Genomic DNA, 25,091 nt, shown 5'->3' on the forward strand with positions numbered 1-25,091 from the left:
TGCAGGCCAGGCTTGGATCATAACCCCGATAGGGTGGGGGGCGACGCTGGGAAGAAGGGTCCTACCACTTAGAGCCTGAGAGCGTGTGGCCACCACCAGAGCAAGTGTCCAACCCACAGCATCCCTGCAGCACAGCCAGGGCCAGAGCAGGAGGCCTGGGACTCACAAGGAGCAGACTGTGAACCACCCTGACGTTCCAGAGACACTGTTTGTGATGTTCCCTGCCAGAGAGCGGGGTGGTGTGTTTCCTTTAACCTTTCCCATTTTTCCTTATTCTTTTTAAAATTAATTGTTGATTAAATATCTTGCATTTGCTTTAACTTGTATGTAATGGTCAGTGGGTCAGAGAAGTGCCCAGTGCAGAGAGAGTACCCCGGAGTGGGGACACCCTAGCCCCTGTCCTAGGTGACCACAACAGGGTTGGGGGTCAAGCCCCCCAGGAATCCTGGGCCCAGCCTTGTTGGGGTTACGAGGACTCTGCCAGACAGAAGAGTGGAAGGGGAGTCCTCAAGGGCAGGGAGGCCTCTAGGTAAACGAAATGGGAGCGAGGACTCAGATCCTTTTGCTAGCCCACTTCACCGGGGTAGTGCAGAAGCCAGGAAAGTTCCCCACAATAGCGGGACTATTCCCCCGCTTACATAATTGGTGTCACAAACAGGATCCCATCCACAGGGTCCACCTCATTGGTTTACTGGTTGAGTTCTGGTAGCACTGTCCAGGCCTGGTCAAGCACCCTACCATGGCTGGAATTGAAGAACTACGGGCCCAGTTTGCTGAACTTCAACGCAGATTGTCAGACCAAGCTGAGGCATTACAACAAGCTAGAATAGAACAGAGAGAAGCCTTATCACTGGCTAAGGCGGTAATAGACCAACAGGCAGCAGAAGCTAAGAAACCCCTTACTATTTATGTCCCACAGGAGCGGAAGGTCACGGAGTTTGGTGGCTTTCCGACTAGACCAGGAGACATTACGGTAGAGGAGTGGGTCAAGTCTGTGAAGGTGGCTCTGCGTGTGCTAAGAGTACCTGAAGAAGATCATGTGGACTTCGTAGAGGAGCACCTCAAGGGCCAGGTCAAGGCCACAGTAAAGCTCATGGCAGTGGCAGACAAAAAGGATGTGGAAAAGGTGTTTGAACTCCTCCTAGAAGTGTATGGAGACAAGGTACCTATTGGAACCCAACTAAAGGAGTTCTTTGAGCGAAAGCAGGAGCTCGGTGAAACAATCCGGGCATATGCATATGACCTCCAGGAGAGAATGAGCAAAGTGGAGCGGCAAGACCCTCAATGAGTTCCAGACCCAGATACGGTTCTGAAAGAGCAGTTAGTGCTGGGGCTCCAGGATGATTCCTTCCGCCGCGAAATGAAAAGGAGGTTTAAGGAAGAGCCCAGTAAGAAGTTCCATGAACTCATGCAGGCTGCCATTATGTGCTCAGAAGAAGAGGAAGTTCCTGTGACAGAGACAGCCAAGCCTAACCCCCGTACACAAAGTGGGGGCCTAGTTAATGCAGCTGCTGGGGAAAAGGCCCTACCCCAAACACAGTTAACACTGGAAAGTTTAAGTGAGGCTGTCCAAAAACTGGCGGTCCAACAGGAGGAGATGATAAAAGTGATGACTGAGCTAATGAAGGAAAAAAATCCCATTAGTATGTCAAAGTATCCAAGGACACTGGGATCCCAAAGAGCCCCGCTAAAGGATGAGCTGGGAAGGTACATCTGTTACACTTGTGAAAAGCCAGCGCATACTAGCCGGGAATGTCCACTGAGAGGGAGAACAGAGTCCCAGGCACTGAAAACCAATGGGGCACCAGGAGCGAGTGGTCCATCTACAGTAGAAGGCCAAGCAGTGGCAGAAGGATTCCTCGGCCTCTCCTTGGTGGAAAATCACTCTGCATACAGTGTTGAAAGGAATGTGGGCAATGCCAGCATACCTAGTGACTTCTGTAAGCAAGCATTTGGAAACTGTCTAACTGCTAAAGTATGTATAGCAGGGGTGAAGACCAGATGTTTGTTAGATACTTGCTCAGAAGTCACCACCGTCACTGAGTCGCATTTTCAAAAATATTTGAAAGACAAGGAACTGACCATGCACAGCACACAGTTTGTACGTCTAACAGCAGTTAATGGACGGGCAATCCCAGTGGTGGGATGCCTCGAAGCAGACATAGACTACATGGGCCAGACACAGCCAGGGAAATGCATCTTCATCCTGAAAGACAGAGACTCTGAAGGGAGCCATATGGGAGAAGGAGTCCCAGGGATTCTAGGGATGAACATCATTAGTGAGCTGAAGGAGCTACCGTTGCCAGAAGAAGGAACCAGGAGGATGAACTGTCATGGGCACTCTAAGAAGAATGCTGTGCTGAGTAGAGTACTGGCTCGAGCACAGAGACAAAACCGTTCATTGGGCCCTGCGGGGCAGATTGGAAATGTTAAAGTGGGCAGAAAACAGAAGACTGTTATTCCTCCTCGGAGAGGGAAGTTCCTTGATAAATGCCGCTGTGTATCAGAAAATGCCAATAGATATCAAGCTGTTGTAGAGCCTACATCTGGGGTAAACCTACCTAATGGACTTCAGTCAGCCAATGTACTGACTAGTACCATCAAAGGAAGAGTACCAGTGAGTCTTCTACACTCAAGCTATGGAGTTACAGCCTGAGGAGGTGATCCCTCAGGTGAAGGTAACATTTGGGGAGAGGGGAGAACAAGTTGACTTTCCTCAGGAAAGATGTGGTGGGAGACTGCCAGTTCCAGTTCAAGCGGCATGCCAAGGGCTGATTCCTGCACAGGTGGCTAACTTAAGAGTGTTGCCAGAGAAGCATCAAGAAGCCTTTTCAAAGGATGAGGTGACCAAGTTCGATGACTGGGTCAGAGGTGTCCACGACAGACCAAAGACAGGCACTGAAGTTGCTCTCAGTACAACTAAAGACACAGCCCAAAGTAGGAAAAGGACCTATGACCGCAAGTCCAGTGGGGCTCTCATCAGACCTGGTGACAGCGTACCAGTTCGTAGCCACAGACGCCAGAGACGTAATAAAATACAGGACAAATGGGAGCCAAGTCCCCACACTGGGGTCACCCACAACAATCCTGAACTGCCAGTGTATGCTATCCAGCCTGAACAAGGAGGTCCTGGGAGAGTAGTACATAGGGACCAGCTGAAGGATTGGACTTTTAGTCTTACCAGGGCTCGTAGGAGGCACAGAGCAGCATTTACAGAGGAGACTAAAACCAATGGGGTAAACCCAAACCCTAACGGGAATGGCCGGATCCCTCAAACTCACCCAGTTTTACCCGAGAACAGGGAATTGGAAAATATGAGTAACAAACCACCAGTTTTAAGAAGGTCCCAGAGGGCTAATAAGGGTGTACTTCCTCTTAGACTTAGAGATGATTATGTTATTGGTTTCATGAAGTGTTTTAATGAATATTGTTATGTATCGTATAAAGAAATAGATGTGAAATGTTAAATATGTTAAATGTTCTTTTGATAATTGTTAATGGGTTTTTGATATGATACAATGTGGGTATATGTTGTTACTATGGGGCCCGGATGTACTGGTGTGAATATTGTGGCTGTGGCAGAATTTTAGCAAGGGGGAATATAATGGGACTGTTGCCCCCTTACCAACATTCAGTGGGGGTGTTTTGGTTGCTAGCTCCCAGTACTAACAGGGGAAGGGTCAATGGGAAATCAGGACCCTGAGACTGACAGCCCCCAGGAACAGTGGGGAGAGGCCAATGCTCCAGGTCAGCCTGAATGACAGGGTGAGCAGGCTAATCAGGGAGTCAGGAGGCCAGGGAGGTCCCGTCCTCTGAGTGAGCTGGATTTGCCTGGGTCAGACAGAGTGGGGCCGAGCCAAGGAGAAAGCAGGGGCCCAAGCTGAGCTGGGGAGCAGAGCTGGGCCAGATCCAGAGGGACCAGAAAAGCAGCCCAGAGAGAGCAGACCCTGTCCTGGGAGCAGAGCTGCAGCCCCAGAGCCAGAGGCCCAGCCCAGAGAGAGCAGACTTGCCCTGGGAGCAGAGCTGTAGCAACCAGAGCCAGAGGGGCCAGAAAAGCAGCCCAGGAAGCAGGTCAGTGCTGGGAGCAGAGTCACAGAAGCAGCCTGCAGAGCAGACCTGTCCTGGGAGCAGAGCTGCAGCAACCAGAGCCAGAGGGGCAAGCCAGAGCCAGAAGCAGCCCAGGGAGCGGGAGGCAGAGCAGCAGCAGCCGTGCAGAGACCGAGTGGTGGAGCTGGGGCTGGAGCAGTCCGGAGCTGGGTGCGGTGAGCCGCTGGGGAGAGCGAGGGGGACCCTGGGCAGCGGGCCCAGCACAGGGAGACACCTCAGCCAAGAGGCTCTGCAAGCCAGGCTTGGATCGTAACCCCGACAGGGCGGGGGCGACACTGGGAAGAAGGGTCCTACCACTTAGAGCCTGAGAGTGTGTGGCCACCACCAAAGCAAGTGTCCAACCCACAGCATCCCTGCAGCACAGCCAGGGCCGGAGCAGGAGGCCTGGGACTCACAAGGAGCAGACTGTGAACCGCCCTGACGTTCCAGAGACACTGTTTGTGATGTTCCCTGCTATAGAGCGGGGTGATGTGTTTCCTTTAACCTTTCCCATTTTTCCTTATTCTTTTTAAAATTAAATTGTTGATTAAATATCTTGCATTTGCTTTAACTTGTATGTAATGGTCAGTGGGTCAGAGAAGTGCCCAGTGCAGAGCGAGTACCCCGGAGTGGGGACACCCTAGCCCCTGTCCTAGGTGACCACAGCAGGGTTGGGGGTCGAACCCCCCAGGAATCCTGGGCCCAGCCTTGTTGGGGTTACGAGGACTCTGCCAGACAAGAGAGTGGAAGGGGAGTCCTCAAGGACAGGGAGGCCACTGGGTAAAGGAAGTGGGAGCGAGGACTCAGATCCTTTTGCTAGCCCACTTCACCGGGGTAGTGCAGAAGCCAGAAAGGTTCCTCACAATAGCGGGACTATTCACTCGCTTACATAAGGGTCGGGGTGTTGCCAGCCAGTCAGTGAGAAATAAGAATGAACTGAAGTGAAGGGAGAGCCCAGCTGCAACTTTATATATATATATAATGGTGAAAGTGTTGGCTCCTCTGATGCTGTGCTTCAGCTCGCGAGGGCAAAGACAAGAAAAGCAGCCTTCTGAACGAGTGTTAACATTCTCATGCTCTCACCTAGTGTAACTCTGTTTAATACTGGTCCACACAGTGCTGGTGCACAGATCAATTTCTTGATGTTAGTAAATTTCAGTTATTCTTAAAATTAAAGTTTCTATAAGCTTAGCTGAAACAAAATTTTTATTTGCTTAAAAATGGCATGAATATATACACATTTACAGTTCCTAGCATACTAATTTATCATCTTATATGACAGGGCTAAATCATGCATGCAAATTGTGCATCAAAGTCATGAAATGGGCACAAAGGCAATAAATAAGGTATTTATTTATTGAAAAGTTTAACAAATGGTGTGGGGGGGAGGCGTGCGGGATTTGGTGTAGGGCTGGCCCTGCTCTTGGGCTCACAAGGCCATGGTATCAACTGTATAAAGGTTGTATGTGTTCATGTGGGCTGGGGATTATATTCTGGCCCCATGGGAGCGTCCTGCAGGAACTAAAACCACTGTGGGGGGGGTGATTAATGGAAACCCCTATGCAGTGGATGAGCAGCTGGATATGAGTCAGCAGTGTGCCCTTCTTGCCAAGAAGGCTAACAGCATATTGGGCTGCATTAGTAGAAGCATTACCAGCAGTTTGAGGGAAGTGATTATTCCCCTCTATTCAGCACTGGTGAGGCCACACCTGGAGTATTGTGTCAAGTTTTGGCCCCTCCTCCCCCCCCCCAACAGAAAGAATGTGGACAAATTGGAGAGAGTCCAACGAAAATGATTAGGGGGCTGGAGCACATGACTTATAAGGAGAGGCTGAGGGAACTGGGCTTATTTAGTGAGCAGAAAAGAAGAGTGAGGGGGGATTTGATAGCAGCCTTCAACTATCAGAAGTGGGGTTCCAAAGAATATGGAGCTAGGCTGTTCTCAGTGGTGGCAGATGACAGAACAAGGCGCAATGGTCTCAAGTTGCAGTGGGGGAGGTCTAGGTTGGATATTAGGGGAAAACTATTTCACTAGGAGAGTGGTAAAGCACTGGAATGGGTTATCTAGGGAGGTGGAGGAATCTCCATCCTTAAAGGTTTTTAAGGCCTGGCTTGACAAAGCCCTGATTGGGATGATTTAGTTGGGGTTGGCTCTGCTTTGAGCAGGGGGTTGACTTCCTGAGGTCTCTTCCAACCCTAATCTTCTATGAGTCACGTAGTGCCCTTTCCAGGAGAGAAGGCTGCTGCGTCTGTGTGTGTTTGTGTACACACGTTTGTATCTGTGCACAGATGTCCATATGTGTAGCCCTCCAGCTGGCTCACCCAACCTGGCTGTTCTCTGTGACTCAGCCAAAGCAAGAGCTGCCCCGTCACTTCCCACTGTGCTGTTGCCTTGGTGGTGGTGGTGAAGGGGTGGGGTGGGCAGTGCTGGGGATCAGGGTTCATCCCCTCAGGGAATAGGTCAACCCCATACACAGCAGGGGGCCAGGGCCTAAAGGTGTATGTGAAGGATCCACATACAAACAGCCCCAGTGCCCTACCCCAGCAATGGACTCATCTCTGCTTCAGGTGAACAATCCTTGTATAAACAGCCTCTGTGCCTTACTGCAGAGGAGGCTGCATCTCAACACTGGGTGTAAGCAGCCCGGGCCACACACTGAGCCCCAGACAGATCCCTGGCTGACAGCAGAACCCAGAGAGGGTAATGAGCCATCAGGAACTGCATTGGCTGAGGACCCCAGAGACCTAGGGGAATTGTGGACCACTGCAGCAGAAGACAAAGTAGGAGGTAGCCCAGGGGACTGAAACATTGCTCCAGTTGTAGAACCAGGGAACCGGTCAGCATGTTTCGGGAGGATCCCCACTGCCAGGGCCCTAAAGTCTATACAGAACCTCACTGTCCCTTCAGACTTTGGGATCAGGACTATTGGGCTTCGTCATTCACGCTGGGATTCTTCCATTATCCCCCAGGGCCAGCATTGCCTCAAGTTCTTTCTGGACCACTTTTCACCTTTTTCTGGGAAGTGGGCAATGCTGGGTGCAGACCTTCTGCCTGGGAATGGTGTCTATGGTGACTGGTAATATTCATCTGCACTAGATGGAAAGATAAAATGGAGGGAAAGTCTTGGACCAACTTCTGTAGCCTTGCTTTTTGTTCCGGGTCTGAGACCTGCCAGGGCCCTGCTTTGGGACTCTGAGGAGCAGGGAGGATCCCAGTTCCTCTACCGCAGATACCCCACACTCCTCGGTGGTGTCCTACTTCCCTGATGGGCCAATAGGCCACACATCTCCATGGAGGTGGGCAGCTTTGTTGACTCTGGCCCTTGGGCCATGCAGCCCATTAAGGAAGGGCCACTTTATTGACTCCAGCCACTGGCCCAAAGAGCTTGTAAGGAAGGGCCACCTATTGACTTAGGCCATCAGGCCACATGGCCCTGAGAGTGAGGGAAGTCCAAGGGAGTCTAACTACTAGACAGTACTAACCTGCTTGGTAGTCAGTCACCATTATGGAATCTAGCTGGCGGCAGTACATCCCTTCTGTTTAACCATTCATGACCTGACACCCTGTGACAGGGTGTACCTACACTGCAATACAAGGCCAAATTGTCCTGACTCTATGGTTTTTGTTTCCAACTTATGGTGGCTGAGCATACACGGTTATGCTAAAGCCATACACAAGATGAATGTGGTCATGTCAAGTCCAGGTCTCTCATAACATATATTTTTCTTCCCCATTGACTTAGTTTCCTGTAGCACCAGCTATTCAGAGTGTGGGGATAGCAGGTTAGATTCCTGAATCAGGCCCTGGTGAGCCCCAGTGCCTCTACAGTCGCACCGCCTGCTGAGCCCTAATGCATACTGGGACAGGACCCTGCAGACTCCCTGAGGGGTAGGTTTCTCTGGGCCCCAGTGCATGCTGGGAGAGAGCAATGGAGAGAGGCCTGCTCTGCAGCTCAGCACTGCTGCCCTACCCTCACCCATCCCCTCAGAAGGGGGTTAAAAATCATATCTTTCTCACTGAGGTTTAACCCTTCTGTCAGGTGGAGTCAGCAGCAACAAGGGCCAGGTTCAATATCTAGGGGTGCCTCTTAATAGTACAAAACAGAAATAACTTCAACCTCCACCCAGTAATTTGGGAAAATTAAACATCACCCCTGGGCATCTCTAAGAGGTAGACTCACAAGCATTGAGTCTGTGTACAACAAAGAACATTTTTGGTAAAACGGGAAAAGGAACCCAGCATTAATTTTGGAAAACACCACAATTCAAAAGTATATGATCATGAGCAAACACCCATCTCAGAGTACACTGGGCAGTGCTCTTTGCCTCAGTTTCTCATCTTGCGGTGTAAAAACACACCACTCTCCCCAGTGCACCCTCCTCACAGTTACTGTCCTTGATCAGTAGAGACTAATAGTTCAGAGGTGTGTTCACATGAGTTCACCCCAAAAGCGCTGAGCACTGCTTCTGTGCTCGCCATTGCAACTGTCTCAGGGTTGGTAGTGTTCACTGGGCCAGGACTGTCCACTAGGCCACTGCTACTGCCATTTCTCTGCTGTAATAGCACATTCTGAGGCGCTACTACTTAAAATCACAGAGCTGTTTTAAGAGGTGGAAGGAACCTCACATCTACCACAGACTTTGCAGTTTCTTTCAGTCCATTACTACCATACCCCAGCTCTAACGCTCAGCACCTAGTTATCAGTGATTTCAGCTCTAGCCATCACTGAACACACACAAAAACTCTAATCAGCTCTATTTTTAAACACTACAGAAAACAGTAGCAAATAATACCTAGGACTCCCTAGTAAGACCCCAGACACGAACACTCACTCTTACTCTCTTTCTTCTGCCCTAGGTGTCGGCATCCCTGCCCCCTGCATAGCAAGTGAGATTCAGTTTAGGGTGAGCCCCTCAATCAGGGCAGGCTATGTACAGTTCTGCTGCCCTTTACTCATATAATAGGGATAACAACATTTCATTAGCCCTGCATTCAATAAAGTGATTTGTAACCCAAGACTAGCAAAAACTGATCACTTTGGCAAAGCAGCTCCATCATGCTGTGCACCTAGAAAGAGTAGGTGAGTTTATGAAAATACAGTCTGTTCCTGATATCTTTTCCTCTTGGCTCATTGCTAGATGTCAGAGGAGAGTTCATTCAGCCTTTGCTTACACAAGCAATCTTTGTCCTGTGGCTTCTGGCTGGATCCCCCTGCAGGTCACATCCTTCCATGTCATCCAAGGGGGATGGTGAGGATGGGGAAATCCATGACTCCTACCCACGCCTGGCCAGGTGCAGGTCTCTGCTGTTCATAGACTGCTCTTGCTGTCACTGGTGGTTGAGGTGGGATACTTCTGCCTGCTGAGGGCACTGCTGTGCTCTTGCAGAGATGGGTTGTCACTCAGGCCCACAGTGTCTTGACTCTCAGCCTTGGGAGGCTGGGATGATGAATCTTTCTGGAGTCTGGGTGTGGGGGCAATTAATAACGCAACTAGAGAATTAAAAGCCCCATTCAATTATAGTAATCCCTCTCCCAGTGTAAACCCTCCCTGCAAGTTATTAGTACCATGCTATGGTCATGCAAAGAGACCCTGTCCAAGATCAGGGCCTCTTTTGTGCCAGATATTGTCCAGACCCTATCCAAGATCAGGGACCCATTGTGCTGGATGCTGCATAGACCCCCAACCTAGACTGGGTTTCCCATTGTTCTGGGCACTGCACAGACAACATACAGGCACTGAGAGAAGTAGGGAGTTGCATAAGGTCTCTGGAAGAGGAAGGAATAGAACCCAAGTGTCCTGATCCCATGTGCCAGACATGAGGTGCTCCTGGACCAGCCCTCACGGCATGGGAAATAGGTTGGCAACATTTTCTCCAATAAGCAAGGGGGCTGCACTGGGATCCCAGGGACTGAACCTGAGCAGGCGCACCCTGAAGCCCCACTTGTATTTGGAGGGAATGATAAAACCACATTACTGGGAGATTCAGTTTGGCTTTCAGCCCTGAAAGCTACTTCCCGCAGAACTGTGCCCCCTACTGAACCTCCATCCAGCTCCCTGCAGCTCTACATCCCCTTCTGCAGTGGTTCTCAACCAGGGATCCATGAGCCCTTTCGGGGGGTGGGCCACGGGACCCTGTGGCTGAAACCCAGATCCCGAGCCCTGGCACTCTACGTCATGGGGCTGAAACCCTGAGCCCCAGCACCCCCCACCACAATGCTGAAACTCCAAGCCCTGGTCCCCCGCCAACTGCAGTGCCAGAGCAGGACAGTCCCTGGGGCAGCTCCCCACCCCACTTCCTCCTCTCCCTGCCCCTGAGGCCCCCACCCCCTGGTCAGGTTGGAGGCAGGAAGCCAGAGTCTGGGCAATGAGGGCAGCTGCTGCTCTGGCTGGTTTCATAGAGCAGGCAGCCACGGCATTCCCCTGTCTGCTGCTGGTGCCTGGGGTTGCAGCAGCTCCTCAGCTCACACATCTGGTAAGAGCTCCCCAGGCAGGGGGACCCTGCGCTGTGGCCAGCAGAGCCCTTGGGGAGCAGTGACCGCAGGGGATCCCTCCTGGCACACAGCCCCTAGCTACCCCCTCCCTGCACCCTGAACTACCCCCTGCATGCACACAGCCCCTAGCTCCCCCCTCCTTGCACCCTGAGTTACACCCCCCACCCACAGCCCTGAGCTCCCCCCTCCCTGTACCCTGAACAGTTTTCAAACTTTTGGAGCTGAACCCACACCACACACAACCCAGACAGGCTAGGTGGCCTGCCGTGGTGAGTCAGAGGGTGGAGGTGGCGCTGCCTTCCTGGACCCCACTGTGCGGAGCTGGTCCAAGCCCCACCAGCCCCTGCCCTCCCCCAATAGAAATCAAACTACGCCTATGCCCAGCGGCCCACTCTTGGCCTGGAGCCCTGATTCCCCTCCCCCACTGGACCCTGGAGTTTTTATAGCATGTTGAGGGGGGCCTCAGAAAGAAAAAGGTTGATAACCCCTGTTCTACTGCATCCCTGCCACCCGACTCCATACAGCATTGCGCCCCCTATTCAGGCCCTGCCCCTCTCCCTGAACCCTGGTGCCCCCTACTGACACCCCATCCCAATCCCTGAAGAACACCACCCCATACTGAGCCTCCACCATGATCCTTGAAGCACAGCTCACACTACTGACCCACCCGCTCCCAGCAGCAAGGGGCCTTCTACTGAGCACCCCGCCCCACTCCAGGCAGCACAGGACCCCTTGCATATTTCATGTATGTCTCCTATCCTATCCAATCTCACTTGGCATGTGTGCTGCAGGCTGGGGCAGGCACCATCTTGGATCCTGGGGGTGTTCAGGCCCCTCACCTGTTCTTGGCCGAGGCAGCACGGTCCCGCTGTCGGCGGTTCTTGAACCAGTTCCCCACCTGGGTGGGGGTAAGGCCAGTGGCATGGGCCAGGTGGCGCTTGCGGGAGGGGTTGGGATAGGGGTCCTGCAGGTACCATTCCCGCAGCAGGTTCCGTATCTTCTCCTGGGGACAGAGAGAAGGGCAGTGGGATGGGTATCAACACAGGGATGGGGTCAGCAGGGAGACCCTTATACCCTACCCTGATGAGCCTCCCCAGCCATGCACAGGCCCATATAGAGCATTCACCGTCCTGGTGGGCAGCATAATCCACTGCAGTCTATTCACTGGGTGGTGGCTGTGGGAGACAGGATCATCCCCTCCAGTCTGTCCCACCTGAGGAGGAGGTGGGATTGCCCTACAGAGCATTCCTCTTGGGGAGGGGGGGCAGAGCTGTCCCCAACAGACTATTTAATCATCGCCCACAGTCTATTCGCTGGGGGTGGGGGATTGTCCCCTACACTCTATTCTCTCACCAAGGAGCTGTCAATCTGCTGCTCATGACCCTCTTCCTCTCCTGCCCCACCACCCGATGCCCTGCTCACCTTGAAGCTGCTGGCCCTGTGCTGGATGTTGCTGTTGGAGAAGGATAGTCTCCTGCATGATGGGTACTGGTCCAGGCCCCCCAAAGTCCCTGGGGCCCCACAGGGTGAGGTCTGGCTGCAATAGGGTGCCAGCAGGGCTGCGGTGTGGGGGTCCAGCGGCCCCAGCTCAGGGCAGACCGGCACCCATGGAGGGACCTGGTGGCACCTGTGGGCAAGGGTAGGCGGCAGGGCCCAGAGGAACCGTGCCAGACGCTCGAACTCCCCACTCTCCTGCAGGGCCTCACAGACTCGGGCCACCTGCCCTGGGGGGAAGAGTGACAGACCAGGTGGTGGTAGTGGCATTGGGCCAGTGGGGGGATGGGACCAGGGCAGAGAAAGGTGTAGGTTTGAATATGGGATGGAGAGGTAAAGTGCAGGAGGCAGGGGGGTATAGAGCAAGAAAAGGGGAACAGGGCAGGGGATCGGGATGGGAGTATGGGATGGAGGAGGGATGAGGCAGGAATCAGGGTGAGCGGGGATGGGACAGGTTTGTGTGGGTCTGGAATGAGAGGAATGGGACAAGCAATCCGAGTATGGAACAGAGGGTTATGGGTCTGGGATTGGGGTGTGAGGAACAGAGAGGGACAGGGCAGAGGATTGGGGGGGGCGGCCTATAGGAGGCAGACAGAGGGAACTGGACAAACTGAGGATGGGAGAGAGAAATAACAGAAATGACATTAGTGCCACTACCCAGTAACTAGGCAGAGCTTTGCATCAGTCCTTCCCCCCGCGCCCTGGGCAGTGCCATGGAGGGCCACCTGGCTCAGCCAGATGACATGGCAGCTCTGAGGTTTGACCTCCAGACTCACCAGCTATGCTGACTCCCTTAAAGCCTCAGCTCCTGAGATTGGGGGGGGGGGAGAGGCGGGGGAATCTCAGCCTCCATGGAGGGAAAAGGCACTTTCTAATCTTTGTGTTTGTAGAGAAAAGGCTGGGGACATGACCCCCACCTCCCACAAAAGCTGGGGACTCAAACTCCCCCCCCGCATCCCACCAAAAGTTGTTGATGTGATATATGCCCATCCTAACTCCCCAAGGAGGCTGGAACCAGACCCCTGCCCCTCAAGAAAGCTGGAGATGTGATCCCTGCTCCTCCCCACAAAGGCTGGAGACAACCCCCAGGCCCCCCTGAAGGGTCACAAAGCAGAAAGCAAAGAAAGAAGCCAACATGGATTACTTTTAAAAATCTTGGTTTGAAGCCAATCTCATGCAATTTTGAGTGGCTGACTCTGCTGGCCCAGTCAGGGACCCAGAGAAAGCAACTCACCTGTCATGTGCAAATGGTGGATTGGTTGGAGATGGTTAGAAAGAGGACCAGATGCCAGGCCATCCAGCTAGGTACTGAGAATATAGATAAGACATATGTGCTGGGGACCATTTCTGGGCCCTAAGGACTCAGGAGCCCCGATGAGAACCAGCAGACCAGTGACTCCTAGTGCGATATCGTGAGAGAGCGATTAAGAAGCAGAGAGGTGGGATCCCTTGGGATATGACCTTAGTCAGACTAACAATGAGTCCTGCATCTGGCTTTGGGGTGCACACTTCAAAGAGGATGGTGACAATTTGACAATCCAATCCATAATAGTGAATAATTAGGAGTTTTAATAAAGAGAATTTAAAATACTCTTTATAAAGAGTAAAGAATTAAGAATAATAATAAAATAATAAAGAATTTTCAATCCTTGAGGGTGCCACTTGGGATCTGGGGCAAAAATTGGGGATTGGTCCTGCTTTGAGCAGGAGGTTGGACTAGATGATCTCCTGAGGTCCCTTCCAACCCTGATATTCTATGATTCTATGAAATACAATCTACCTATTCACCCTCTCTAATATACAGCCCATATACATCCAATACGTATCTATCCATCCAATCCATATCTATCTATCCAGTCATTGTGACAAAGTCAGGCCGGACAGCTGCAAGTGGGTGTGGGAAGGCAGAGAATGTTAAAGGCCCTCTTCCCTATAAGCTGAGAAGGGGTTACCTCAGGTCAATTAGGAACACCTGGATCCAGTTAGGGGCTGCCTGAGAACTTTTAAAACTGGGAGGGAGAGAGAGAGAGACAAGCTGTTACCAGGCTAGTGGCAGCAGGGAAGTAAGCTTCTCCAGAAGGGGAGGCTACACTCCTCCCCATAGGGGAAGCAGACAAGCCTGAGTGCCTTCTAGGGGAAGGACTGACATCCTGGGGCAGACTACAGGGCAACACCCAGCCCCAGTGAGGAGGCAGGGGAAGGTATCATCCCTTTGTTTTCATGTTTATGGGACTATTCCCCTTTTGTTTGTGTAGGATCACCCAGTAGGGCCAAAGGAGCACAGATAATGGGAGGATGAACACTCCTCAGAGTAGGGTGGTGCTGATTTACCCCAGGCCCACCATCACCAGAGGGGGAAGTGCTTGGTCCAGCAAGGCGAAGGAGGTGCCTTGCAACACCATCCACCCACCCCAATATACAGCTATCCATCCAATACACATCTACGGGGCCAGTTCTAGGGGTGGACAAGCAGGGCAGTTTGCCAAACTGCTGGGCACTTTTTTTTTTTGCTCAGCAGTGAGGTGCCCAAAAACATATATTAACTACAAATACATGTCTATCTATCCACCCTCAAACATCTATCCATCCAATACACATACATCTACCCAAATCCCATAGCCATCCCCAACATGCATCTATCCCTCTATCCCCAGTAAACTTCTCTCCATCCATCCCAATACATATCCACCCACACATCTGCAATATGTATCTATTTCTCTGTGCATCCCCAATTTTTATCTATCTGTCTAACACTCAATACATATCTTCAATCTGTGATGGCTGGGAAGGTGCTCCATGGTGAGAGTAAAAAGAAAAGGAGTACTTGTGGCACCTTAGGGACTAACCAATTTATTTGAGCATGAGCTTTCGTGAGCTACAGCTCACTTCATCGGATGCATACTGTGGATCCGATGAAGTGAGCTGTAGCTCACGAAAGCTCATGCTCAAATAAATTGGTTAGTCTCTAAGGTGCCACAAGTACTCCTTTTCTTTTTGCGAATACAGACTAACACGGCTGTTACTCTGAAACCTGTCATGGTGAGAGTGTTGATCTGTACCCCAAAACGTGGTTTATGTATTGGGTTTCTGTGACAGGTGCTGAGCCTGCTGGAGGGAATGGACAGTTTGAACACCTTTCTCAGAGACAGATGCAGTCATAAGAGGAGTGATTTAACCCATTTAGATTAAATTGTTCCAGATGCCAAGCAATAGAGCAGCCATCACAGGCATTCTTCTAGATCATTGGTTCCTAAACTGGGGGGCATGCCTCCCTGGGGGGGGATGAAGAAATTCCAAGGGGGAACGTGAGGCTGCCTGGCCCTTGAGCTCCCTGCTGGGGAGGCTAGCCCCCAGCTTCTCCTCTGCTGTCCCCCCCCCCATGCCCCTTGCAGCCATGCCACCATGTGGGCAGCGCGGCTTGTGCCTGCCCACCTCCCAGGCTTTCCAATAAGCCAGTCCTGCCACTCTGAGTGGCCTGGTAAGGGGGTGGGGGTTGAATAAGGGTCAGGAGGTCCCGGGGACAATGTTCCCTCTAATTTTTGACAGGCCGTGTGTGCAAAAAATTCCTTCTGTGCAAATTTTTGAAGCAGAGTTCAAATTTGTGCACCATGAGGCAAATGCACTCAAGCGAGTAAAATGCTTATGCATTTAAAAAGTTTTAATTTGCAATTTGTAATAATAATAGTTTTACACCATGTTATTTTAAATACTTAGAAAAAGGAAATTTAACCATTCTTCATGAAGCAGAAGTTAGTTTTAAGCATTACCCTTTATGATCTTTTTTATAGACAATCACGAGCATATATCAAGCACATATTAATCATGATCATTATCAGTCCATAGGCTTCTGCCCACTGGTGTCCACTTTCACCTTTCATTCTATACACATGTCTGAAAAGATTTTGATAAACATATGATAAAGAATTTAATAAGTATGCCATTATGTCCATTTATATGGGTTTTCAGATAGAGACATCACAAGTTAAAAAAGAAAAACAAGAGTTTGTGTTTTAAATTTAAAGTTTTCCTAAAAAATATCAATAAATGATCATCAGCCAAGAATAAGATATGTAATTACAAATGCATTTTAAAATTTCCTTATTGGTTGAAATGTCAAAGACTGCTAAACTAACCTTACTGTTTTTCCCTGCGATCTTTTTCATTTGCACATTCAATATAAACTCTGTCCAGATCTATCAGTCCTCCATCCAGCTGGTAACTCTTAATACACATCAGCATGTTCAAATGATCTACTTGTAAACGATTCCGTAGTGTGTTTTTTAGAGTGTTCATTAAGCTAAAGCCACGCTCACAGTCTGCACTTGATGCTAGGAATGTTCCTCCAATATCCATCAACTTTGCAAGATCCTGAAACTGTTCGTTCTGGTGAGCAAATATCACCATATCCGGGAAACTTAAAATCAGTTGGCTTTTGATTCTTTTGGCTACTGCAAACTTGAAATCGTTGTACTGACTGACTATAACAATCTCTTCAGCAAGAAAGTCTTTGTATTTTGAACATAGGGATTTGATAGATGTCGCTTTAAGAAATCCAACTTCCATACATCGTTCCACATTCTTCCTGTTGAAAATTCTCCTGAAGCTCTGGTGTCTCGACAATATACACAAATCACTCCGTTGTCCTCATGATATGTGACTATTTCACGAAGTTTAACAAGCATTACACTATGTGACTTCGGTGTAACTGTGTCTGTAGGCTCATCCAGTCTTCCAGATTTAAATGAAGTCACTGTTCTTTTACGCTTTAGACCTCTAGACAGTGACATTTTGGGATTGATTTTTACCAGATTGGTTTATTTAAAATTAATACTTTTATTATACGGCTACTATTTCAATGCGCTTAACAGCGTGACTCGACAAAAGGGCAAACGGGAGATCAGTCAGATCAGGATACCTGAAGTTTGTGCATAGCTCCAATCATGCCCACGCATCTGGGGCAAAAAAATGAGGGAAAATGGAGATGTATGGGTCCGACCTTCCCAACATGATCAACATTCCACGTTTGAAATGCTGGCAGGGAGGGGTATGATTCATTGCCCTCCTTTCCCTTTCCTCCCCTTGCCAGCTAGTAGAATCTGGCTGTGTTGACAGATGGCGGCGTAACAGTGTCAAAAGTCACCCGTAAATGATATTTCGGCCTGACTCCAATATAGTATTTCATTTTTTGTGCATGTGGTGTTTCGCTGTGCACGGGGGGGGGGTTTAGGATCTGTGTGTGCGCGCACAGCGAACCAGGAACAGTGCCCAGGGGGCAGTCAGGGGACAGGGAGTGGTTGGATGGGGCAGAGGTTCTGGGGGGGGGCGGTCAGGAGACAGGGAGCAGGGGGTTTGGATAGGTGCAGGAGTCTCGGGGGGCCTGTCAGGGGGCAGGGATGTTGATTGGGGTCAGGGCAGTCAGGGGACAAGGAGCAGGGGGGTTGGATAGGGGGTAGGGTCCCGGGAGGGGGTAGTCAAGGGACAAGGAGATAACAGACAAATTATAATTATTATGTATACATAATAATAAGTATTCATAAAATTGTCCAATTACAGGCCTATATTATTTAACTACAATAAAGTATTAACAATCTTCTCGTTTCTGGATTATAAATATAAGTAGACAAGAATAAAGGTATAACAAAGTACAATAATAAAAATACAACTATAAATAAAAGTATATAACTGCAATGTTTTCAAATTTCATACCACAAAATGGGAATATTTTTTATTTTTTTGCCTTTTGACCTGTAGGAGTGCCATTTCAGTCAGTGAGGAGGCCGAAGAACGATGTAGAAAGCAACGGAACTTTTAAAAACTTCCTAGCTCACTCGCGAGAGTATTCAAGACTGTTCTATCATGGGAGTGGTTACCTCCACCACTCACAGTGCAAGATCGGCTACTTGCCGGACTGGTGGTGGGGTATATAGAGGGCAGCACGGGGGGCAGGGCGACCCTCGCCGGAGGAGGGTCCGGCCACCTCCTTTCCTCTCCACGCGTCCCTACGTAATAGTAGTAGTAGTAAATAAATGTTTGTGACAACTCCAATTAACTTGCGTCCGTTATTATTCATGAATCAGGAAAATTATTTTTATAGATTTTTTTATTAGCATATTATGGCCACGATTAAGAAAAGGAAGTATGATGAAGACTACATTAAGTAGGGTTTCACCATCATGGAAAAAAATGGGATCGATCATCCTCAATGCATAGTATGCCACGCAGTTCTCAGCAATGATGCCTTGAGACCTAGTTGTCTTGAGTGACACTTGGCAAAGAGCCACAACGCTTTGAAAGACAAACCAAAGAGCTTTTTGCTGCTAAACTTCAACATTTAAAATGCATGAAGCTGGACACTACTGGAGCTTTTCATTAAGCGTCAGCCAAAGTGGTAGAAGCATCTTATGAACTGTTATTGCTCATCGCTAAAGCTAAGAAAGCGCACATAATAGGAGAAACTCTTGTGAAGCCTTGCTTATTGAAAGAAGCTGATATTGTGCTTGGTGCTGAAAGCAAGAAAAAAATATCGGAAATTTCGGTTTCTGACAATTCCATGAAACATCACATCGATGACATGGCGAAAGATCTAAAACTTCAAGTTATGGAGGCAGTGAAAGCTTCTCCTTTTTTCGCAATTCAGTGCGACGATACCACTGATGTAGTACAATGCTGTCATTTGTTTGTCTACGTTTGATTCATTAACGATGGAACTGTGAAAGAATAACTGCTTTTTTCGAAGGAATCGATGACCACATCAAAGGCTTCGGATGTTATGAAAACGTTTTCTGACTTTTTTTTTTTGAAGAGTATGGCCTTTCATGTGAAAAACTGGTTCGTGTATGCACAGACAGTACTCCAGTGATGCTTGGCTCTTGCTCTGCATTTGTGACCTTGGTGAAAGAAAAAAAATCCAGCCATAACCATGACTCACTGCGTCATACACAGATAAGCAATGGCTGCTAAAACCCTTCCAGATGACTTACATGACTCGTTGAATTTGGCCATCAAAGTTGTCAATTTTGTGAAGAACAGCGTTTTAAATACGAGACTTTTTGCAGCTCTTTATGCAGATTTGGGAGCGGATCATAAAATTATTTTGTTTCACACGGAGGTATGATGGCTTTCCAAAGGGAACATGCTTTCGAGATTATTTGAACTGAAAGATGAAGTGGAAATTTTCCTCAAGCAACAGAAAAAAGAAGAGTTATAGCATGCATTTACGGACCACACGTTTCAACTTTCACTGGCATACATCATGGACATTTTTGAATCTTTGAACAATCTCAATTTGAAGCTGCAAGGAAACAACACTGCAAACATTATAGTGCACCACGATGCCATCGAAGTGTTTGCGGAAAAAATCAAGCTTTGAAAACATCGAACACAAGCCCAGATGCCTAACTTTTTGTCTTTTCCAACATTTTCATCACTCGCTGAAAATGAAGGTTTCCAAGAACTTTGTAAAGAGAATGCAAAGAACAAAGTTGTGTTTCATCTGGACTGCCTTGCTGATGAATTCATCCGCTATTTTCCAGACAACTTTTCTGGCAACCCCTTTCATAAATTAGCACATAATCCATTCAGTGTTGATGTTGATTCATTGCCAGAAGTATTGCAAGAACAAGCACTCAAAATGAAATACGATTCAAGTACAAAAGATAATTTTGAAAACTTAAGCCTGGAACAATTTGGGATAAAATATTTCCCAATTTACCCAAAAAGTTGGAGAAGAAGCACTACGTATTATTCTTTCGTTTTCGTTCACGCACCTCTGTGAAAAAAGCTTTTCAAGTTTAGTCATAATAAAAACAAAACAAAGGAATCAACTGGATGTCAAAAACAATTTGCGTTGCACACTTTCATCTTTCAAACCTAGGATTTCCCAACTCATGAAGAAAATGCAGCATCATCCTTCACATTAAATTTGTTTTGTTTATGCTATTTCTTATTTTAAATTTCATTTTTATTAAATTTTTGTGCCAAGAAAAACTATTTGTGCTTATTTTTAATTTTAAATTACAAATTGAATTTGTTAAGAGGTGGGTTGGATGATGGTAAAGGAGAGGTGGGGGGCGTGAGGGTTTCTTGAAAATTAAAAAGGGGACAAGATGCCAAAAAGTTTGGGAACCAATGTTCTAGATCAGTGGCTCACAATCTTTCCAGACTACCTTACCCATTTTAAGAGTCTGATTTGTCTTGTGTACCCCTCAAGTTTCACCTCTTAAAAACTTATAAAATCAGACATAAAAATTCAAAAGTGTCACAGCACACTATTTCTGAAAAAATGGCTTACTTTCTCATTTTTACCATACAATTATAAAATAAATTTGAATATAAATATTGTACTTACATTTCAGTGTATAGTACACAGAGCAGTCTAAACAAATCACTGTCTATGAAATTTTAGTTTGTACTGACTTCACTAGTGTTTTTTACGCAGCCTGTTGTAAAACTAGGCAAATATCTAGATGAGTTTTTGTACCCCTTGGAAGGCTTCCGAGTACCCCCAGGGGTACACATAACCCTAGTTGAGAACCACTGTTCTAGATGGTCCAGCTGACCCACTGCTATTCTCATTGTCTATGCTGGGAAATGGGACAGGGCAGAACAAGCCAGCTCTCTGGGTGGATACTGTTCCAGAATAAACGTCACTGAATTCCAGAATCATTGATCTGCTCCCTATTTCCCCATACAGACAAGGCCTAAAGAAAAGGCAAGACTTGGCACCATCGTTGCATCAGGATGATTGGGACCAAAGACCCAACTTCCCTGAGAAATGGGAGACCAACGTGCAGGGCAAGCTGAGGTTATGGCTACAGATCCAGAAAGGTGTGATTGTGGCACAGTTAGGCATAACATGCCAGCTTCAATCTAGCTAACATGGGTAACAACAGCAAAGAAGTTGCAGCAGTGTGGACCCCTGTCATTAGCCAGCCACTGGAGTAAATCCCTGGCAGGCTGGTACTGGGGCAGTGAGCCCATGATGCCACATGTTCACTACCAGCATTATCTGCACCTGCTAGACTGAAGTTAGCATGGGCCCCATGGCTTCCTACATGACTGTGAGCTGGACCCATTGGGTTCCAGTAGCTCAGTGAGATTAGAAGAGACTGGATGTGTGTGTTCCTAAATTTTCTCCAAAGTTTTGTTTCTGCTGCTGAATATGGTAGCTGGATTTAAGAGGATGCACTTGTGACAGCCAGGCGGACCTGCTCAGTAAGAAGGGTTTGACACAGACGGGGTTGTACCCAGATCCCAGGTTAAGTGTGGGAGAATTGTGAGATTCCCACCCCCAGACAAGTAAGGGCAAGAGATCAAACACCTGATGGGATGCAAGGAGATTGACCAAACTGTGGCTAACCTGTAAATATGACAGCATCTATCTGTCTATCTAGACCAGGGGCACTTTTAGATCAGAACAAAGTAACAATCTGGGCTGCTTTATTTATTGTGGATAAGGGATATGGATTGCTTTGGCAAATCTTTAACTTCAAAAAATTCTAATTATATTGCAGAAAAAATGTCGGATTTATTAATAATAATACAGGGGCCTATCAGTTGTCAAACTTGTTTCCAAAAATTAGAAAAAAGAATGGTGAAAAAGAGAGGGATAAAGCAAAAGATGGGTGTGTTTGGCAATTGATAGATAGATAGACAGACTAGCATGATGGGTCCCTGGTATCAGCTGGAGCCTTGATCAAACCAATAACCCTCTACATTCAGATCAAATGTAACATCTTTTTAAAGGTAGGAAGGTCTTTGCTGGGAAAATTCACATAAGATAAAATAGTTAGCAGCTTTAAAAGGATATCCCCAATCTAGCATTATTTGTTTAGCCAACTTGTGGATGACGCTGTCTTGTGTCTCTGCCTGCTTTCTGTCTCTTCCCCTGTCTGTCTCTTCCCTCTCTGTCTTTCTAGGTCCTTGTCAGTCTAAGATTGTTCCTGTCCCTCCGGTATCTGATAAAACTTGCATTCTGCTAATAACTCGTTTAAGAAATCTGGCTCACCAGTTGCTAGTGAAGAGAGCTCCAAAGCGCGCTAGGAATCGTAAGCCTCAACCATGTTCCAAACTTTCATCCAAATTGAGAAATAATAAATGCCTTTACTTAAAAAAACAACAGCATAAATGTATTTCATTAGTAAAATAATACATGCAGGTCAGCTTTCCAGCAATGTTGGAATGACAGAATCCATTCCAATCCCAAAGCGCTGGAATAACGAGGACGTTATTCGAGTTAATGATTATTACTGAGAACTGGACTAATGCTACCCGGAGAGGTGGCTGAGCCCCACTTCAGAAATTTACAAATAACTCAGCATGAGGGAAATTCGTACTTTGTTGATTTGTTCAATTGTCAAGTCCTTTCGGAACAAAATTCCTCTCTTAAGAATCTTTTAGCTGAAAAAGTGATTCGGGTTGAAGGAAAATGTTCCGAAATAGACTAAACTCAGAGTCGCGAAGATCAAAACCTGGCAGGGAAAGGAGCTCACAGGCGGGGGGGTGCCAGCGGAGAAGGGGTGAGATGAACCTGCGCCCCTGAACGCACACACTCGAAGGCCCCCTTCCGCGGGAAGGATAGGCGCCCACCCCCAGGTTTCACAAGGGGCTCCGCTCCCGGTCCCGCGCCCGGGGTCCCGGCTGTGGCCCAAGCCTGGGCCCCCGGCCCTTACCCCTGTCCGGGTCCCCACTCCCGGAGACACGACTGTGCTCCCAACCCCACTGAGGGGGGCAAGACACGGAGAGGTCTCAGGTGGCAGCTTTCAGCACCCCCACTACTAAAAGCTGGAAGAGAAGGTCAGTAAGTCCGGGAGTTACCTGCGGCAGCTGACGAATTTCTCCGGGTGGAGGCTCACGGGTGAAAGCCGGAGGACCCTGCACTCGCCCACCGAGACCGGCGATGCTCCGCGATGAGCGGAAGCCCGGAGGTTTCTAGCACTGTGCCCTGCGGCGGCGGCGGCTGCTAATCGCGCTGCCCGGGGGTTTCCGCAGACCAGGCGTCTCGCTCCTGGCCGAGGACAGGAAGGCGAGTGCGAATGCTGGGCTGGCGGGGGAGGCAACTGAATGAACAGGGAGGGAGCTCAGTTTCTCCGGGGACAATTCAGAGTCACCCCTGGCCTGGGGGGAGGGCCAGATTCCGGGCACTTCGGGTGGATATTGGGTGCAGAGTGAGGCTGATGACGGGGGGGGGGGACCCACATCTGGCAGTAGGGTGTGGGGCCTGTGGTGGAGGGAGGGATAATCCGAAGAGTGGTGTCCCCACCTTCTTTTGCTCCTCTCTAATTGGTATAAAGAAAAGGAGGACTTGTGGCACCTTAGACACTAACAAATTTATTTGAGCATGAGCTTTCCTGAGTTACAGCTCACTTCATTGGATGCATTCAGTGGAAAATACAGAGGGGAGATTTATATACACACAGAACATGAAACAATGGGTGTTACCATACACACTCTAACCAGAGTGATCAGGTAAGGTGAGCTATTACCAGCAAGGGGGGGGAGGGTCCTTTTTAGTGATAATCAAGGTGGGCCATTTCCAGCAGTTGACAAGAACATCTGACAGGTTTCAGAGTAGCAGCTGTGTTAGTCTGTATCCAAAAAACGAAAAGGAGTACTTGTGGAACCCTAGAGACCAACAAATAAATTTCATCTCAGGCACTGGCACCCTGTCAGCAGGATTGTCTGGCTATGTAGACTCCCTCATCAGGCCCTATGCTACCAGCACTCCCAGCTACCTTCGAGACACCACTGACTTCCTGAGGAAACTACAAGCCATCGGTGATCTTCCTGAAAACACCATCCTGGCCACTATGGATGTAGAAGCCCTCTACACTAACTTTCCACACAAAGATGGACTACAAGCCATCAGGAACACTATCCCCGATAATGTCACGGCTAACCTGGTGGCTGAACTTTGTGACTTTGTCCTCACCCACAACTATTTCACATTTGGGGACAATGTATACCTTCAGATCAGTGGCACTGCTATGGGTACCCACATGGCCCCACAGTATGCCAACATTTTTATGGCTGACAGAACAACGCTTCCTCTGCTCTCGTCCCCAATGCCCCTACTCTACTTGCGCTACATTGATGACATCTTCATCATCTGGACCCATGGAAAAGAAGCCCTTGAGGAATTCCACCATGATTTCAACAATTTCCATCCCACCATCAACCTCAGCCTAGACCAATCCAAACAAGTGGTCCACTTCCTGGACACTATGGTGCTAATAAGAGATGGTCACATAAACACCACCCTATACCGGAAACCTACTGACCACTATGCCTACCTACATGCCTCCAGCTTTCATCCGGACCACACCACACGATCCATTGTCTACAGCCAAGCTCTTCGATACAACTGCATTTGCTCCAACCCCTCAGACAGAGATAAACACCTACAAGATCTCTATCAAGCATTCTTACAACTACAATACCCACATGCTGAAGTGAAGAAACAGATTGACAGAGCCAGAAGAGTACCCAGAAGTCACCTACTACAGGATAGGCCCAACAAAGAAAATAACAGAACGCCACTAGCCATCACCTTCAGCCCCCAACTAAAACCTCTCCAACGCATCATCAAGGATCTACAACCTATCCTGAAGGAAGACCCATCACTCTCACAGATCTTGGGAGACAGGCCAGTCCTTGCTTACAGACAGCCCCCCAACCTGAAGCAAATACTCACCAGCAACCACACACCACAGAACAAAACCACTAACCCAGGAACCCTTGCAACAAAGCCCGTTGCCAACTGTGCCCACATATCTATTCAGGGGACACCATCATAGGGCCTAATCACATCAGCCACACTATCAGAGGCTCGTTCACCTGCACATCTACCAATGTGATATATGCCATCATGTGCCAGCAATGCCCCTCTGCCATGTACATTGGTCAAACTGGACAGTCTCTACATAAAAGAATAAATGGACACAAATCAGACGTCAAGAATTATAACATTCAAAAACCAGTTGGAGAACACTTCAATCTCTTTGGTCACTCGATTACAGA

General features: G+C 48.6%; 1 protein-coding gene across 1 annotated transcript; it reads right to left on the minus strand.

The window, feature by feature from the left end:
* Nucleotides 1-9,396: 9,396 nt before the first annotated feature.
* Nucleotides 9,397-12,344, minus strand: LOC141975597 (homeobox protein SIX6-like). The gene is made up of 3 exons (XM_074936097.1): nucleotides 12,003-12,344; nucleotides 11,420-11,583; nucleotides 9,397-9,550 (listed from the first exon to the last, which is right to left on the minus strand). Exons 1-3 carry the CDS (start codon nucleotides 12,342-12,344, stop codon nucleotides 9,397-9,399), a joined length of 660 nt encoding a protein of 219 aa, XP_074792198.1.
* Between the last annotated feature and the right edge of the window lie 12,747 nt (nucleotides 12,345-25,091).

The sequence above is a fragment of the Natator depressus genome, chromosome 21 (assembly GCF_965152275.1).
Source record: "Natator depressus isolate rNatDep1 chromosome 21, rNatDep2.hap1, whole genome shotgun sequence".
NCBI lineage: Eukaryota > Metazoa > Chordata > Testudines > Cheloniidae > Natator > Natator depressus.

What these genes read in the sequence shown, in the direction of transcription:
- LOC141975597 (XM_074936097.1), bottom strand. Translation starts at nt 12,344, where the DNA reads ATGCCACTACCACCACCTGGTCTGTCACTCTTCCCCCCAGGGCAGGTG. An exon ending in ACAGGGCCAGCAGCTTCAAG is followed by an intron (nt 11,584 to 12,002) that starts GTGAGCAGGGCA and finishes CTCTGTCCCCAG; the next exon opens with GAGAAGATACGGAACCTGCT. An exon ending in GCTGCCTCGGCCAAGAACAG is followed by an intron (nt 9,551 to 11,419) that starts GTGAGGGGCCTG and finishes CCCCACACCCAG; the next exon opens with ACTCCAGAAAGATTCATCAT.